Source organism: Doryrhamphus excisus, chromosome 8, assembly GCF_030265055.1.
Source record: "Doryrhamphus excisus isolate RoL2022-K1 chromosome 8, RoL_Dexc_1.0, whole genome shotgun sequence".
Classification (NCBI taxonomy): domain Eukaryota; kingdom Metazoa; phylum Chordata; class Actinopteri; order Syngnathiformes; family Syngnathidae; genus Doryrhamphus; species Doryrhamphus excisus.
In genome coordinates, this window is record NC_080473.1 from 16,930,208 (window position 1) to 16,945,867 (window position 15,660).

Below are 15,660 nucleotides of genomic sequence, written 5' to 3' on the forward strand. Positions count from 1 at the left end.
GATATAACATGTGGAAACACTCATCTGGGAGGAAGGTGCCGGCCAGGCCTGTTTAGAACCATTTTTATGTGGTGTTCATGACGGATTGCCAACTCACCGGCCGTGTTGTGCCAGCGGTTGACGGCGAAGAGACGGCTGCACGTGACGGTGACCACAGCCGGCACGGTGAGATGAGGCAGCGTGTTGGCGGCCACGTGCGTCACCGGAGAATTGGAGGGAAACTTCAGCACCATGATGACATCCTGCTGCATCTGCTCCTTGAACATCAGCGGACTCTAGAAGAAGAACACAATTTCCCTCATAGGAAATACAAATGGCAGTTTTTGTACACTGTCCTGGTTTGTTTGAAATCAAAAATTAGTTCAATCAATTTGTTGTTTATCGTTATTTTTAGGGATATTGCCTTTTTTGCTGAAAACCGATATGCCCATATTGTCCAACTCTCCACTTCCAATACAAATATGTGTACTTGACATATCTCCTGTGGTGGAATGAACACATATGTGTGGGACACAGCATTTTTAAAATATTGTTTTTCATGATCCCGAAAAAAATCTGATACCCATTTTGACTGGCATTGAATATTTTTATACAGATATCAGGACGATAATTATCAATACCAAAAATTATCATTACCGATAATTATCATCCCTAATTATTTTGTACTGTTATTCGCTATAAAATCAATTTCTTGCTGACTGGATTTTTTAAAGTTAACAACTGAGTAAAAGTGAAAAAAAAAAAATAGCAAAACACAAACAAGTTAATCTCTTGATGTTAAACGATTTAAGGTCTGATGTGACATCATCGATGACATTTTTTTTTTAATAGCAGGGTGCTCCTGTCATATAGGTGATGTTTGGCTTGTGTTTTTGCAGCAAGTACCAAAAAATAGCAGAACGATCCTGTCATGTAGAGGACTAACATATTTGCAATAAGTCCTTAAAACCAGCAGAGCACTCCTGTCATATCTTTGACTATGATGAACATACTGCTTCAGTTTTATAACTAGGATTCATTAATGATGACATGAGTCATTTGGTGGTGTAATAATGTTAAGGTGTGGTACTGACATTCATACAAAGTAAGAATAAGGGGGGAAGTTAAGGCCTATAGCTTCAAATGTGTCGCAGTGTGATGATGTCACACAAGCTGGCGATGAGCGGAACTGGACTGAAGCACGTGCTCACACAAACATACATACATCATACTTGCACACACATCATGCAGACTTTTTTTCCCCAGCATGCTCTCTGCTCTCACCAGGTGCATGGCGGAGCTGCGTGGAGGATGTGGCTCAATAAGCAACTGAGATGGCGTCTGTCCAAAGCTCCGGATCTGAGCCTCCGTGGCCTGCAGGGGAGAGAGAGAGAGGGCGGCTGTCACGGTGGATAGGCGTCAAAGTGATGGGTCAATGCGTTGCTTGACAATGCAAGCAAATCCTAACTCTCGGTGCACCCCACCCCCAATCCCCCCATCCTCACCCCGCAGAGTCATCCAACTGTTAGCATGGAAGAGACAAGCCTTTTCCTATTAACATGCTTGGCTTAACCATTCCCATTTGCAGGCTCAGAGGGGCCACGCTGCACAAACGCTAACCTGGACTGACACGTCAGCTAGCAGTGCAGCAGCATTTTTTCATGCTATTGTGCTGCATACAAAGGACAGGACACACACATAGTACATATACACACATAAGCACGTAGTATATGGTATACAGCAGAGAGGCAGGCAAAAGTGCACAAGGTGATTTTCAGCACAAAGTGAATGTTGCTGTTTTACTAGGAAGCGTTGATCTGGCAAGGAAAACACAACACTAACTGAGAAGAGACCTCAACCAAGGATGACCTTATGGAGAGGTACCATAACGGACAGGGATGCCGTATAGGTGGGGCAAAGTTAGGACAATTACAAGACAGACACCCCCCAAAATTATTCATTATTTAAAAAGTAAAAAGGGGGAGCCCAGCCTGATTTTTGCTGCCAACATTTATGCATCAATAAATACAAAAACAAAAAAAATGCTTTCTTGTAATGTTAACAAGGGTTTCATAGCAAGATTTGTACTATTTTTGTTGATTTTTATGGTTATAAATTGCATTTAACGACAATAAAAATAAAATTCTTTTGAAAAGTGTAACAAAGTTTTATGTTGAATTTGTTCAATAACGCACCTTTATTCAGATCTGTACCCACATGAAATAAATATTGCAACAAACCCTTGGAAATTGAATATTTTGGAGATTTTGTCATATAATGTCTTGGAAATATGGTTCAAAAAAGAACCCCCACCTGAATTAAAGAGATTTTGACTGCCTCCTATCTTGTGTTTATAACCTTTCACAAGTGTATCAGTGAGAAGACAAATTTGATGATGATAGCCATAGAACTGAAAAAGCAACCTAAACAACAGTACTTTCCCCAATTCATACATGAGCTGTATACCTAGGGGTGTTCCCATCGGCCACCAACCATCAGTGTCGGACGATTCCCGTGAAAAATCATATGCCGATACTTGCTATATACGTAATGTCGATCAGCTCCGCCCCATTGCAGCATCCAGCCTATACAGCATTGGAGCATCCCTACCTGTACTGTATTAAAACCCTTTGAAAGGGCCTTCCTATTGTTACATACTATCTTTCATTTCGTCTTTTCTCGAGTATACAGGAAGTGTGCCATTCCACAGTGGGCGTGATTGAAGTGACTTCCACCATCACGGAAGATTTCGTAGGCACCTGTACACACCGCTTACGATCACGTACAGCCATTGGGCAGCACACGCCATGGCTGTGCATGGAGAATGGGACATTTGGAGGTCATTCTGGATCAGGACAGGCCACCTGCAAGCCAAACATGCAATGACACCCCCCTGCACTCCTTCCCCACTCTCTTCCCAAAAAACAACCTCCTCCTGCTCCCCTCTGGTCACTTCCTATCTGGCAGGGCACTGTTGTGGGTTGTTGCATGCCAGGACATTTACTCACTGGAGGTGACTAATGAGCACGCCAATCCAAGTTGATGTATGATAACCATGGGAACACTAATGAAACTTACCGCATTGGAAATCTCAGGTGCTAACATAAGTCGCTGAAAGAATAATGACTAATGTCTAGCATAAAAATTACTTTCCAACAAACAGTCTTTTGGAGAGTAAGTATCTACCTTTCTATGATGCCGGGCATCTGATGGCCACAAATGACAGATTCCCAAAAACAAGTACCGGTATTCATATTTACTCCTTTAAATGAGTCCATCTTCAATCTTCTACTTCAGCCTGAAATGTGTGCCAACATTAAGTCAAGTCGATATTGTTTGTTTTTACTCTAAGTTCTTTCCAAAATAATATGGATTAAAGCAGGTTTTCAAAAGTCACCTTTAAATGTGATGCATTATTTCCTCTAAGCAGTGTGTGATCAACAAAAACAACAACAAAAGAAAATCAACAAGGAGCTGTCTGCTTTAAGTTCTCATTTCAGCGAAGGGAAGGTGTTTAAAGGTGACTTTCGATGTGATTCTTGCAGCCAACACTGGTGACAAGACTAAACCCCTGAAACACTCCATAGCATCAGCATCCTCCAATGCACGCGTGCAATGCAGCAGCACAACAGCTCTGTCAGACAGAAAGAGGACGCGACCTTTAGTTGACCCGCTAAGCAGCGTGGGATCGTACCGCGTCACGACACCTGAGAGACAACACGCACAGAAGGCACTTTTTTCTTTTTTTTTCCCACAAACTGGATGTAAATATTGATAGTACTGATATAAAAGCTAGCATCAGTATCGACCCGATGAGATTGATGAGCTTTGATGAGCTTGATAATTTTCAGTTGTGGTCTGTGTCTATTTTGTTGGTTTGTTTGTATACATTAAAGCCAAATAATTTCAATGTTGTTTAATAGTAGGATATTGCTTTTGCTTTTGTTTAGTTATAGTGCAGTATTTTATGTAATACAAGGCAATAATTAAATTATTTAGTTGCTATTGTAACATTGTCCTACCGTATATTGTTGTATCGATATTGATCCAGTTTTCATATCATTAATTTTTGATAAAACATGTTCACAAATACAATACTGCATGTAACAAACTAGTACTTTTACCTTGTACTGTATGGTTTTGCAAAATCAGGAGCCCAAACAAAGAACCCTACGTGCTGCTGACTCACTGTCTGTGCATTTTTTATTGAGCGCAACTACTAGATAACCCTACATACTACAATATTATATACTTATATAATTCTTCATCAAATGTATTTTTTGTTCATATTGTTGAGTGACTGGAAACATTTCCTTGATATTTGTACATTTCTTACTATTCACAACCAAGTGTGTTGATACATCTAGTCGTTTGCTGAAATTGCTGAAACTAAGAAATTAAAGGCAAATGTACAAAATCAATCAACTAAAATGTATTAATCTAAAAATGTATTGGTAATACTGGCATTTGTATTTACTTGGTATTGGATCGATACCAAAATTTGCACACAACCTTACCACAAAGTACTTTCAAATACATCTAATCTACTTGTTATGTTTTAATTCTCAGTTATTTATCCCCAGGGCGTCTACAGATTGACAGCTGTGGAGTTGGCGTGCAAATGACAGCGTGCACTACTTTATGTGGAGGAGTAATGACCTTTAATATGCGAGTTCCTCAAAAAGGTCAAGTGATGACACACTTGTAAATGTGACATTAATGTCAACGACGCCCACCACTAAGACTTTGTTGTCTTTGTCAAGCTAGGCCAGGAAGGGATGGGCTTGATACAAGGAATAAACTGAAAACTTAACAGTGATGGATAATTTGTCCATCCTCCTTCTGAGTGACACCACATGGATCCCAATCGAGAGGCGGCTGTCATGTTTTTGTTCCAGCATGGCCATGGCGAGGACCACTGTCATCGCTCCCTCCACCAGGGGGTCCAGTGTCCTACCTGACAGGACGCAGCCAGGAAACAATCTGTCCACCTCGGATATGTCCCGACATTTGTAAGCGCCCTAAATGTGGCGGTGGATGCCATTTATGCAATTCATCATCTGTCACGACCTAGGAATGAATCAATATTCACTTCCACGTTTCAGCAAGTCGCTGCACGACATTTATTGGGCTCTTTGCCATGCTCCGCCTCTCTGAACTCAACTAGGCAGCTCACACACTCAAGAGGATAGAGGGCAATTGATACCTTTGGAGTTTCACTGTATGACATTAGGGAGACAGTCAGATATTTAGATGGATTTTATACATTGAATAAAAACAGTTACTTGATAGGAACATGATGTTTTTGGGAGTTAATCTGGTACAAAAACATGGTACAACATGGTACAAAAAAAAAAAATCTTCTGGATTTGGAGTAATCTCTCAATTAGTGAATCATGGTGGTCGTCTACATTGCATCAGCTTTTGTAAAGTTTGCCATTGTTGTTTTTTTCTTTTAACAATGTTGTAAGACACCAACATGAGTGGATTACAAGAAAAGATTGTTGTAGTTTATTGATGAAATGATTATTATTAATTGAAATATTCTTTAATACCAACCTCTTTAGGGCAGGGGTGTCATTTGTAGCCCACAGCTGTTTTTTTATTGGCCCCATGCATACACTTATAATACATTTGAATCCGCTTTGCAAAAGAATATCTTTATTTTATTAATTATTTTTTATTAATAATATTAATTATTAATTAATATGATATTAATTAAATTATTATATAATACATTATTAATAAATTAATTATTATTATTAAATTAATAAATTAAATTATTGAAGTTGTAATTATTTTAGGACATTTTAATAGCGGCAACTTTATTTGCGAGGTTATTTTGTATTGTGTAAACAAGGAGACTCTTGGTGGAATGACCAACGCGAGTCTAAATTGGTGTTAAAACATCACAAACACACCAGTTGCCATTAGCCAAAAAGCACACGGTGGATCTTGACACAATTAGACACTTCAACAGATGCTGTCAGCTCTCAAAGTAACACAACTGGCAGTTTCACTAAATAAGAATAAAAAAAAAAAAAACGACAACAACAAAGCCTGCTTGGATCAGGCAAATCTTGTGCACGTGATTTGCATAATGGTCACTTGATAAATAAAGGCGCCGCTGGAAGTGACAGTATATAAATGACTTGTTTTGCAGACAGCAGATGGCGGACATCACAGAAAGAGAGACAAGCTCAGCCCGGAAAGACCCACAATGCACGGCAGCTGCTGCCCACCGCCTTGCAATTAAGCTATTCACAAGTCACACGCCGCAGCTCATAGATATTCAATTAATTTGTTCAAGAACAAGGCGTTTCAGCCGCTCATCTTATTGACTACCTGACCTCTGCTGATTGATCACAGAGCTCACTCATTGATCCTATTGAGGAGCCATGTTGACACACTGACATGTCATTTAAAAAAAAGACACACATAAAAGGGTGAAACTGGTGAAAACATGCACCCATACTGCCTGTGCTATGATTTTTCTGACAAATCTGCCACACAGTTGGCACTGTTATTAAACCCCAAAGGTCAGATTGAGTTGAAATTTCTCACACAGCTCAATGTGCTGCACAAAAGTGCGAAATTTAGAACACACCTTTAGGCGACTGACATGCACGTGTGTAAAATTTTAGCATGGTTGGTTGAAAAACATGGCCGCCATCAGGCAAAACGGGCGAGTCTTAGCAACTATTTCACCATTAGTGATTGAGAATTTGTCAAATGATTCAAAAACGTTCAAAATATCTATATTACATGTATGCTAACATGTCTTCCAAAGCCACAAATTCCATTTTTGGGTCACCATGGCATCAATGAACAGTTACCCTCCACGAACCAGGAAGTCACGGCCCAATAACAACAAAGTATTCTCTGTGTGTTTGTGTATGCGTGTGCACCTTACCTCTCTGATCAAAGGGTCAGTCATTGCGTCCAGGCTCACAGCGCCCTCGTAGGTCAGGTGGTGAAAGACGTTGAGTGCGCGTACCGCCTCGGGGCCTCGCTGCTTGTAGCCGAAAATAAGGTCAATCCACTGATGCAGCTGACATGACACAAACTCGCTTTCCAGGGCCTGTCAGACGAGCACAAGCCAATTAAGAGATGAGAGGTGCACAACACACACATACAGGGATGACACAGGTTGTCCTTTCATATCATGAACCACTGGAATGTGTGGGGTTAGGGTCACAGGACCTTGCATGGACAGCAAAACACACAGGACATAACATTAGGTATACTTAATGTCATCCAATACAAGAGCTGCACTTGAAAGATGTCTCTGCTTTGGACTGACCAGCAAAACATGCACAGGACTACATAGCAGACCTCCCCTAGGCCAGATAATCCTAATTTGGATCAACATCAAAGTGCACGCTTTCATAGATAATCAGTGCTGTGAACTATTAAAATAAAACTATTAAAACCATGTATTTTTCAAATGACAATTTAAGACATGTCATGTCATTTAAACTTCAATCTTAAATATTGCATGAAAACAATACTTTGTGTTGTTAATGAATTATTATTAATATTCAAATAATTGTCCTTCATTTTTTCCATAATTTAAGGACATCATTTATTATTTTTTTCCAATTAGGTCCAACCACAATTAATATACTATTAAATGAATGCCTAAAACACATAAAATATATACAATAGTAATTATTAAGATGGGTGATTACCAAATGGATTAATTCATGATGTATTAATTATCATTAACATTAAGTTATTGTAATAATAATGTAAAATACTTTGTAATTAAGGTAATTATTTGGGTGCAACCACAATACTAAACATGTTGGTAAATTAATACTTGAACACTGCTATCATTGCAAAAGCACAATAAAAATACATAATACATTTATAAAGTAATGAAAAAAATGAATGAAAGAAACATTAATATAATAGTACAATTCCCTGGGTTGTGCAGACAAGATTAATCTTACAGTATGGCTGTAAATTGAGATGAAGTTTAGATAGCTGTACACAATAAATACAATAATGGAAAAAATAGAAGCAATATCTGCCCAGTGTAACGTACTGTGCTGTAATCTGCTCTCACCTATCACATTTCTCTGTCCACTTGAAAAAAAACGAGTCAAACAAATGGGTACAGTGCTAACTGAGATCCAATTTAGTGTAACGCTATCTGTGAGACCAGCACTGATAAATGACCTGAGAGGGTGTATTCCTCCGTTACATCTTGATTGCAGACAAGACGGCAGGCTGATAAATGCAGAAGTAGAAGTGTACTGCTGCACAATATGACTGCCATGCATGCTGCTGGGGAATAACAACCATTAGCAAGAAAGGCTGCTGGAGCATACACAGGCCCGCTTTGCCACAGGGCATGTCACCACAATTGGAAGTGGCACATGCAAAGATGGGAAGCCAGGGAGAAAGGGAAGAGAGAGAGAAGGATAGGGAGAGAGGGGTGAACAGGAGATGATTGTAGACATAAATTAAATAATAAAAGAGGCTGGCTGCTGAATAGAACAAAAGGAAGAAGATGGTGATTGCACGTGTAGACCATCGACTTCTTGTTTTCAGAGATGCACCACCATCCATCCCAATGCATCATATAACTCTAACCCACAATCATCCATCCCTCTCCATACTGGACTGCAAGCCAAGACCGAGCTGGGCCGACCGAGCAGGGCTGCAGAGAAAGGTCACCTCCATAAGAGCAGCCCAGCTGTGTCACTCAGGCTGAAAAGGTCAAGTGTGTTCTCACCGTGTTCTTCTAGCTCTGCTGCTAAAAAAAAAAAAAAAGCCAAAAAGAAGACATGCAAGGAGAGTTGCTAACATTTACAGTTGATTTAGAAAAGGTTTGTGTGATGTTTAAGATGAGGGAATTTTGTCAATATTCAAAGAATTACCTGCAAGTGATCGTGATAGTAATACAATTTAAAAAATGAAGAAAAATAGGAAATTAGCTGTGTGAGTGATAAAGGAATGTTCAGTGAAGACGGCGGGTTCTGCAAAAGTGGTGATGATGCGACTACACAATAGAAGAGCTCATGTCTAGTGCAGTTTTAAGCCGTAAGAAAGGCCACAAGATGGCAGGAGTAAATTTTATAAGAGTGCGCCAAGCACCCTTCCCATGTAATAAGTGCTCCACAACAAGCAGGAAGTTGAAAAGCATCGAGCCGTGTGGCGTGCACAAGGTTACGTACTGAAGGGAAATGCGTGCACACACACAATTCAGTTACAAATGTGGAAATTGTAAATACTTCATGTTGTTATATTTCTAAATACATTGCTATTTTGATGTAAAACAATGTCGTTTATGTTGCAGCATGGTTGACTAGATATTTGGGTTTAATATTGGGTTTAAAATTTGTGACAAAGTGATAGTGATGCATCCTTTCACAAAAAGCAGTTTTTCTCCCTTACTTTGTTGAAAACTGACATTTTTGCTGAAACCTACCGATGTTCTACTGCTGATTACTAGAGAACGGGAAAAACACATTTTCTTTCTGATAAAAGACGACAGTCTGATCTTTCTTTTGGTATGCTCCATGTTTATGGAACACAATATTCTATGTGCCTTGAAATATCACTCAAAATTGCCAATTTTGGAGGAGGTACCTTTTGAAAAATGGCTGGGATTGAATGAGTTCAGGAGAAAAACGGAATAATGATAATATGTTTTTTTATACATCACACACGTAGCTGAGGCTGTTTTTCTCTAAATACGTAATATAACTTATATCTACATGGGTTTACAAAATGTAAAGTATCAACTTGGCTCATCCATTCTAAGATTTTTTTTCCCAAAGTCTGGCCTACAACAGTGTGAATCTCACCATTCTGTTGATCCTCACAAAGTCCTCAGGAGTCTTGGCCCAGGCCGGCAAGTCCACGTCACCCACCATGACGCGGTCCTCACGCATCCCAAGATGGTATCCATTTGTGTTGCCCAACATCTCTGGCAGGTAGAACAACTCTGGAATTAGCTCCTGAGGGTCCAGAAGAGCAGACATGCTTTATCGTAGAAGTTAGGAGGATTCCATACAAATATACGTACATTTCTATTCCAAAACAGCAATGCATGCCTACCATGTTTGTGGAGTGACTACGCACTATTTTACCATTTTTTTTTACTATTCTGAGAATGCATTGAATTGGGTACACAATCATCCCACAGTTCAGTTACAAGGAAAGAAAAATAGTATAACACATGTGATGGTTAAGAAAAAAGGAATCCCACCGAGAGGAAGTGAGAATGTAAGGTGCAAAGGTAACACAAACAAAGCACACAGCAGGACATGAGCAAGCCAGAGGTGTTTTTGCACTTATTACACACTGTGGAGATAAGTCACAGTCACAAGCACCCTGGGATTAAATATCAGTTACTGTGCTTGTTGTTTGCAGTGGTGTAATATGAAACAATGAACATATAAAATAAACTACCGTCCCTTTAAGAAAAAGGTGTGTGTCTGTGTGCCCCCACACAACCATGTGAGGATGAGTGAGACACAATGAGGCGTCTGCACACGAGGAATGCTGATCTTCTCTTCAGTGTGTCCTCATTAGAAAACACAAGCTGACGGTATTGGCAAAAGTATCGGGACACCTCCATGCAATTATAATGGGAGAAATGTGGTGAAATTAGAAGTGGTTGTGTGGAAATTATAGTGGAGGAGATAGAACAAAAGTGTTTGCAGGCCTCTTCAACATCAAACTCATCCAAACAGGCCTCTACGGACTTTGTGAAGGGGGAATAAAAAAATGGTCTTTCCCAAATGGCGTAATTGTGCAAAATAAAGAATCAAAAGTCAACCTGACTGATCAATGAATTAATTGGAATTTTCTTCCTGAACCGATACATAAAAAAAGAATGAACATTCATCAAAACATACACTTTGCTTGTGCTGTTATTTTGCCTGTGCAGCTAAATAGTGGTAACCCAATCACCATTGAAAAGGTACACCTCTTTAGGGGACTGACAAGCACATGTGTGTACAATTTGAGCAAGATTGGTTGAAAAACATGACCGCCATCAAGCAAAACCCCTTTGCAGGAACACTAATGGCAACCAATTGTCCATAAGTTGTTTGTCTAATAATCCTCAAACTCTGATGATCTGTATTAAATGTCTTCCAAAACATTTTGACCACAACCTATAGGTGGTGCCACATGCCATTCACAGTCATGTCATAAATGACCTTTCTGAGATCGAAACAAGGTCTGCTATGGGTCCCATTACATTCAAACGTTAGCTGCCTTCTTGCTTCTTTCTTTTTCATTTTGTTAACTTCCTCCCATAACTCAGTGGTGAGCCGTTAAAGGTGCCAGCTCCCGTTCTCAAGGTGCTCTCCACAGGCAACCATTAATTGTGCAACAGCATGCTAATGGGCTAACAAGTCAATCACAGCAACCTGCATTGCTTTGCACCGCGTCACCTTAATGACACGTTCGTCTGAATCTGTCACCGCTGGATTCCTGCACACATTATGGTGACTACCTGTGTATGTGTGTTGCAGAAATAAACGAGAGGCAGGGATGCACGATAATGACGGGGTGGTCCAGGGCCAAGGCGGTATTGTTTCCATCTGACTTGCTTTTTTTTTTTTTTAGGTCACCTCATGAGGGACTCAACATCGCTCGCTCTTGTCGTCATTACTGCAGGAGGAGGCTGAGGTTAATGAAGGAGAGACCTCGCTAAAAACAAGCTGCCTTTTAATCAGGCAGCCTGGTGGCCCACTCGGTGTACTGGTCCATGGATGACCTCCGACCCCTGGCTGTCCGCTCAGACCTGATCGCTCTCAGGCGGTGGCACATGCTGTTTGTGTGTCTGTTTAATTCCTTACAGCTACTAAGACTCTAAATGAACACCAACGCATAATAGAATGATCTGAACAAAACATATTGCATGTTTACACTGCTACTGATCCAGATCGGACACGGATGGTTTGACAATGCAGCACTGACCTACATACCTATAGATGACCAATGTTATTTTAATCACTTTGACTGATATATATATATATATGATTTTAGAAAAAATGCATGCCTATTGAAGAAAAAAGTAAAGAGCTGTATTATGATTATTTTGACAGTGTTTTGGATTTTCATGGTAATTTAATTTAAAAAGACAACACACAAAAAATGTAATAGAAAACGTGTATTAGTAGTGTAATCAGTGAAGTCTAATTAGTATTAATGGTGCTGTATTTAGTTAATCATGTAGCAATAACACACAAACAATAATAAATAATAAGTCAGAATAATATGCAAAAAATTAATTATACTATAAAAATAAAGCCAATAGCAGTATTATATAATACCAACATTCACTCATTAATATTGCATCTCACAATACGAGACGTATTTTTCATTTCAACGTGACCCCAATAATGATTCATATGCTCTATGAAGCACTGTATCATACGGAGAACTGTTTCTTACATGTTGCCCCTCTGGAAGTAGATGAGGTACCTAAAATATACAGAAACAGTACTCAATATGGATTAGGCATTCTAGTTCTCCAACCACACAAATACATACAGTATACTGTTAATTAGTGTGAGGTGTGCAAGTGTATACAATGAGAACAATGTTATTCATGCAAAATAACCTATTAATAAAAAGGTGAGTAGATTAATAAATAGTCCAGCAGTTACATTGTTAACAATGCAGTAGCACACGTCCAATTGTTCAGTGGCCATCTTGTAAAAACAAAGTCATGCAGACATACTCGTAGTACAAGTAGTGGAAAGTGGGTGCTATTTGTTAACAGGGTGCTGTGTGACTGTGCGACTGGCAGTTTTGTGCCTGGCAGAGATCCTGTCCTTACATAAAAGACTACATTTTATATTGCTTTTGTCATTAATGCTTTATTAATTGCCCGCGGCAACCCTTCCTGATGCAGAGTGTGCTAGAAATATATGACACTTTGAGGTCAGCGCATATTCCTGCTGCGTGCTATGTAGCCGGCAAAATGGAGGCAAATCAGCAGGGTTCAGCGCTTTTCTTTTCTTTCCTTTCCTTTTTTTTTTGCAGAGGAGGGCTTTGTCTCTTTGTTCCAACTCAAATGCTCAAATGCAAACATCACCTTACCTGTGAGATTTCTATTTTATTTGTCTCTAAAACTGTGATGTGGATTTTTAGGGAGTGGGGGTATTTTTTAAGGCGTCTTTGTGAGTGCAGGCATTTATAATTAATAGAGTGTGTTAGTGTGCTGGTTGAAAATGGTCTGCTGCGAGGTTGCATTCTGGTATTCACTCACTGGTCACAATATTAGGTACACATGCACACTTCGATGTGAGCAGCTTGCAAGTATTGTATCTTTACTAAGCTAATAATGCTCAGTTTGATTGTCACTGCCCGCAAGGTATAATTTAACAATATGTCTATTATTATGGTGATAGTTAGCAGGGTTGGCTCCCTTTGACAGAGACAAAATATCGTAAAAAATAAAATCGTATAAAATAATGTCTGTCAGTGGGGGGAGCCACTAAAGTCAGTGTGTGTCCATCAGGTTGGGCTCTAACCACCATAGCCAATTTGAAGTCGATCTATTGCATCTGGAGTGGAGTCATGACGTGTTCCATTTTAAATCCTTAAATCTGAGGCACATTCTGTCTACACAGTGTGGCACTGTGATCCACTGAAGTCGGCATGTGAATCGATTCAGGGAAGGACCTTGATGATGCACAAGAGGATTGGTCAACATCTGACCGACTTTGTGGAGATGAGTCATAGAAAGATTCCTGTTTTTCACAAATCATCAAACGTCATGGCCATCATCCGTAAACACACACGGACCAGCCTAGAAAGCTTTTAAGGACAAGTATATTTTGTATATTTCGATATTTCAGATTAGAGTTGAATGAGACCCTAAGATATATTACAAAGTACTAAAAACTTTTACAGACACTCAAATAACTTTCAGTTTCTGTATAAAACCAATTGCTCTTGAAATGTTTATTTAACCTGGCACACTGTTATTGTTGCACTACCTTAATTCAAATTGTTATCAAATTGTATCAAATATTAGATATTCTTTTCCCTTCAGGGGTCGCTTCAGCAAACCAATCTCCTCCATCCAACACTGTCATCTGCATCTGTCGCTCTGACACCAACTACCCTCATGTCCTCCTTCACTACATCCATAAACCTCCTCTTTGGTCTTCCTCTACGCCTCCTACCTGGCAGCTCTAAACGCAGCATCCTTCTACCAATATATTCACTATCTCTCCTCTGGACATGTCCCAACCATCTCAGTTTGGCCTCTGACTTTATCTCTAAGGCCTCCAACGTGTAATGTCCCACTGATGTACTCCTTCCTGATGCTATCCATCCTGGTCACTCCCTATGAGAACCTCACCATCCTCATCTCTGCTATCTTCCTCAGTGGCCTGTCTCTAGGCCAAACAACATGGCTGGTCTCACCAGAGTTTTGTATCAAATATTAGGTATGAGTAGAAAAATGTTTGTCACCAAACAACTATGGAGCACACAACTATGCTGCCTTCAAGGACCAGTGAACAAAATCTCATGATGAAAAAGTGAAGCACAAAAACACTAACATGTAAAAACTGTGGGCTCTGTCCCAGTAATACATTCACAACATGCGCTACATTTGACCTGTATTGTAACTTATCACAATTAACTTATGATGAATGAGATGTGCTTTCTGTGAAAAAAACTGCCTATTTTTGGGAAAAAATGCTGAATGATGAATGTGTATTCATCCCACTCTATTGGATCTCATTAGATTGCACGGGTCAAAGAACAAAATGATACTATCCATAATAACTCACCTTCACATCCGAGGTGTCCCGCTGACAATTCCTCCATGAGTGTGCAATGGATGAAAAAATGCGGTCTGGGTGGTCAAATTTGTTATTATTGGCGCTTAGAAACAAGGTGGTGAACGGCTCCTGAGGAAACACGCAAATATATAGATAAATATACACAATAAAAATCACATAGCCATTTATACTCAAGAAAAAGGGAAAGTGTGCATTTTAGTGCTCTTACGAGACCGACATATAGTTTGCAAACGAGCTCGAGGGGAAAATTAATGAACGTTCTTTCAGGAGTACTTTGAGTTTTAATGATAATTGGCTCAAATTAGGTCTTTTTTTTTCCAGTCTGACACGATGGCGGCCATTGGTGGCTGCAGGAAGCAAAGCATTGTGGGAGCAAATCCACAGAGGCCAATCTAAGTGCTGTCAAGGGAACTCCCTCAGTTCATCAGCAGCCCCTTTCTACTAATGATGGGGAAAGGAAGAAGGGAGATCTTGGACTTTCACAAACAACTTGTGCCTCCTCCTCCTCCACAACTTCCTCCTCCTCGTCTGGAGTAAATGAGGACAGCGCTGAGTAACCTTGATGGACATGTCTGCAGTCTGAAACACATAAACCTGTCACGGCGCCCCCACACCCCCTCTGTAAATCATTACCCAGCCACTCTTTATTTAGTTCACATATGCCGGTTTACTGGCCTGTGAAATGTGTTTTGGGGAGCGCCATTGGTCCAGCCCACGCCTGAAACCCGATGGGAGACGTCGGGGGGGCCCCGCTATACGAGCTGACGGAGCTCAAAGTAACAGCATCATCAGGCCTGACAAGTGACGACGCACTAATGCAGGCTGCAAAATGAAAAGCTGTCAGAGGACGCCGGATACATTTTGGCAAAGCAAAAGTGGAGGGGATTGG

The 15,660-nt window shown here is 40.1% G+C and overlaps 1 protein-coding gene across 5 annotated transcripts in view; it reads right to left on the bottom strand.

Annotated features, from left to right (window-relative positions):
• The window catches only part of LOC131134774 (neurobeachin-like), a 189,247-nt gene that overhangs the window by 11,831 nt on the left and 161,756 nt on the right, over positions 1-15,660 (bottom strand). For all 5 annotated transcript variants that reach the window (XM_058080375.1, XM_058080378.1, XM_058080376.1 and 2 more), the window contains 5 exons: positions 14,760-14,879; positions 9,798-9,950; positions 6,893-7,060; positions 1,264-1,353; positions 98-275 (listed from right to left, as the gene is read on the bottom strand). In XM_058080375.1, coding sequence (XP_057936358.1) covers positions 98-275; positions 1,264-1,353; positions 6,893-7,060; positions 9,798-9,950; positions 14,760-14,879 — 709 coding nt within the window. The remainder of the gene's footprint in view (positions 1-97; positions 276-1,263; positions 1,354-6,892; positions 7,061-9,797; positions 9,951-14,759; positions 14,880-15,660) is intronic.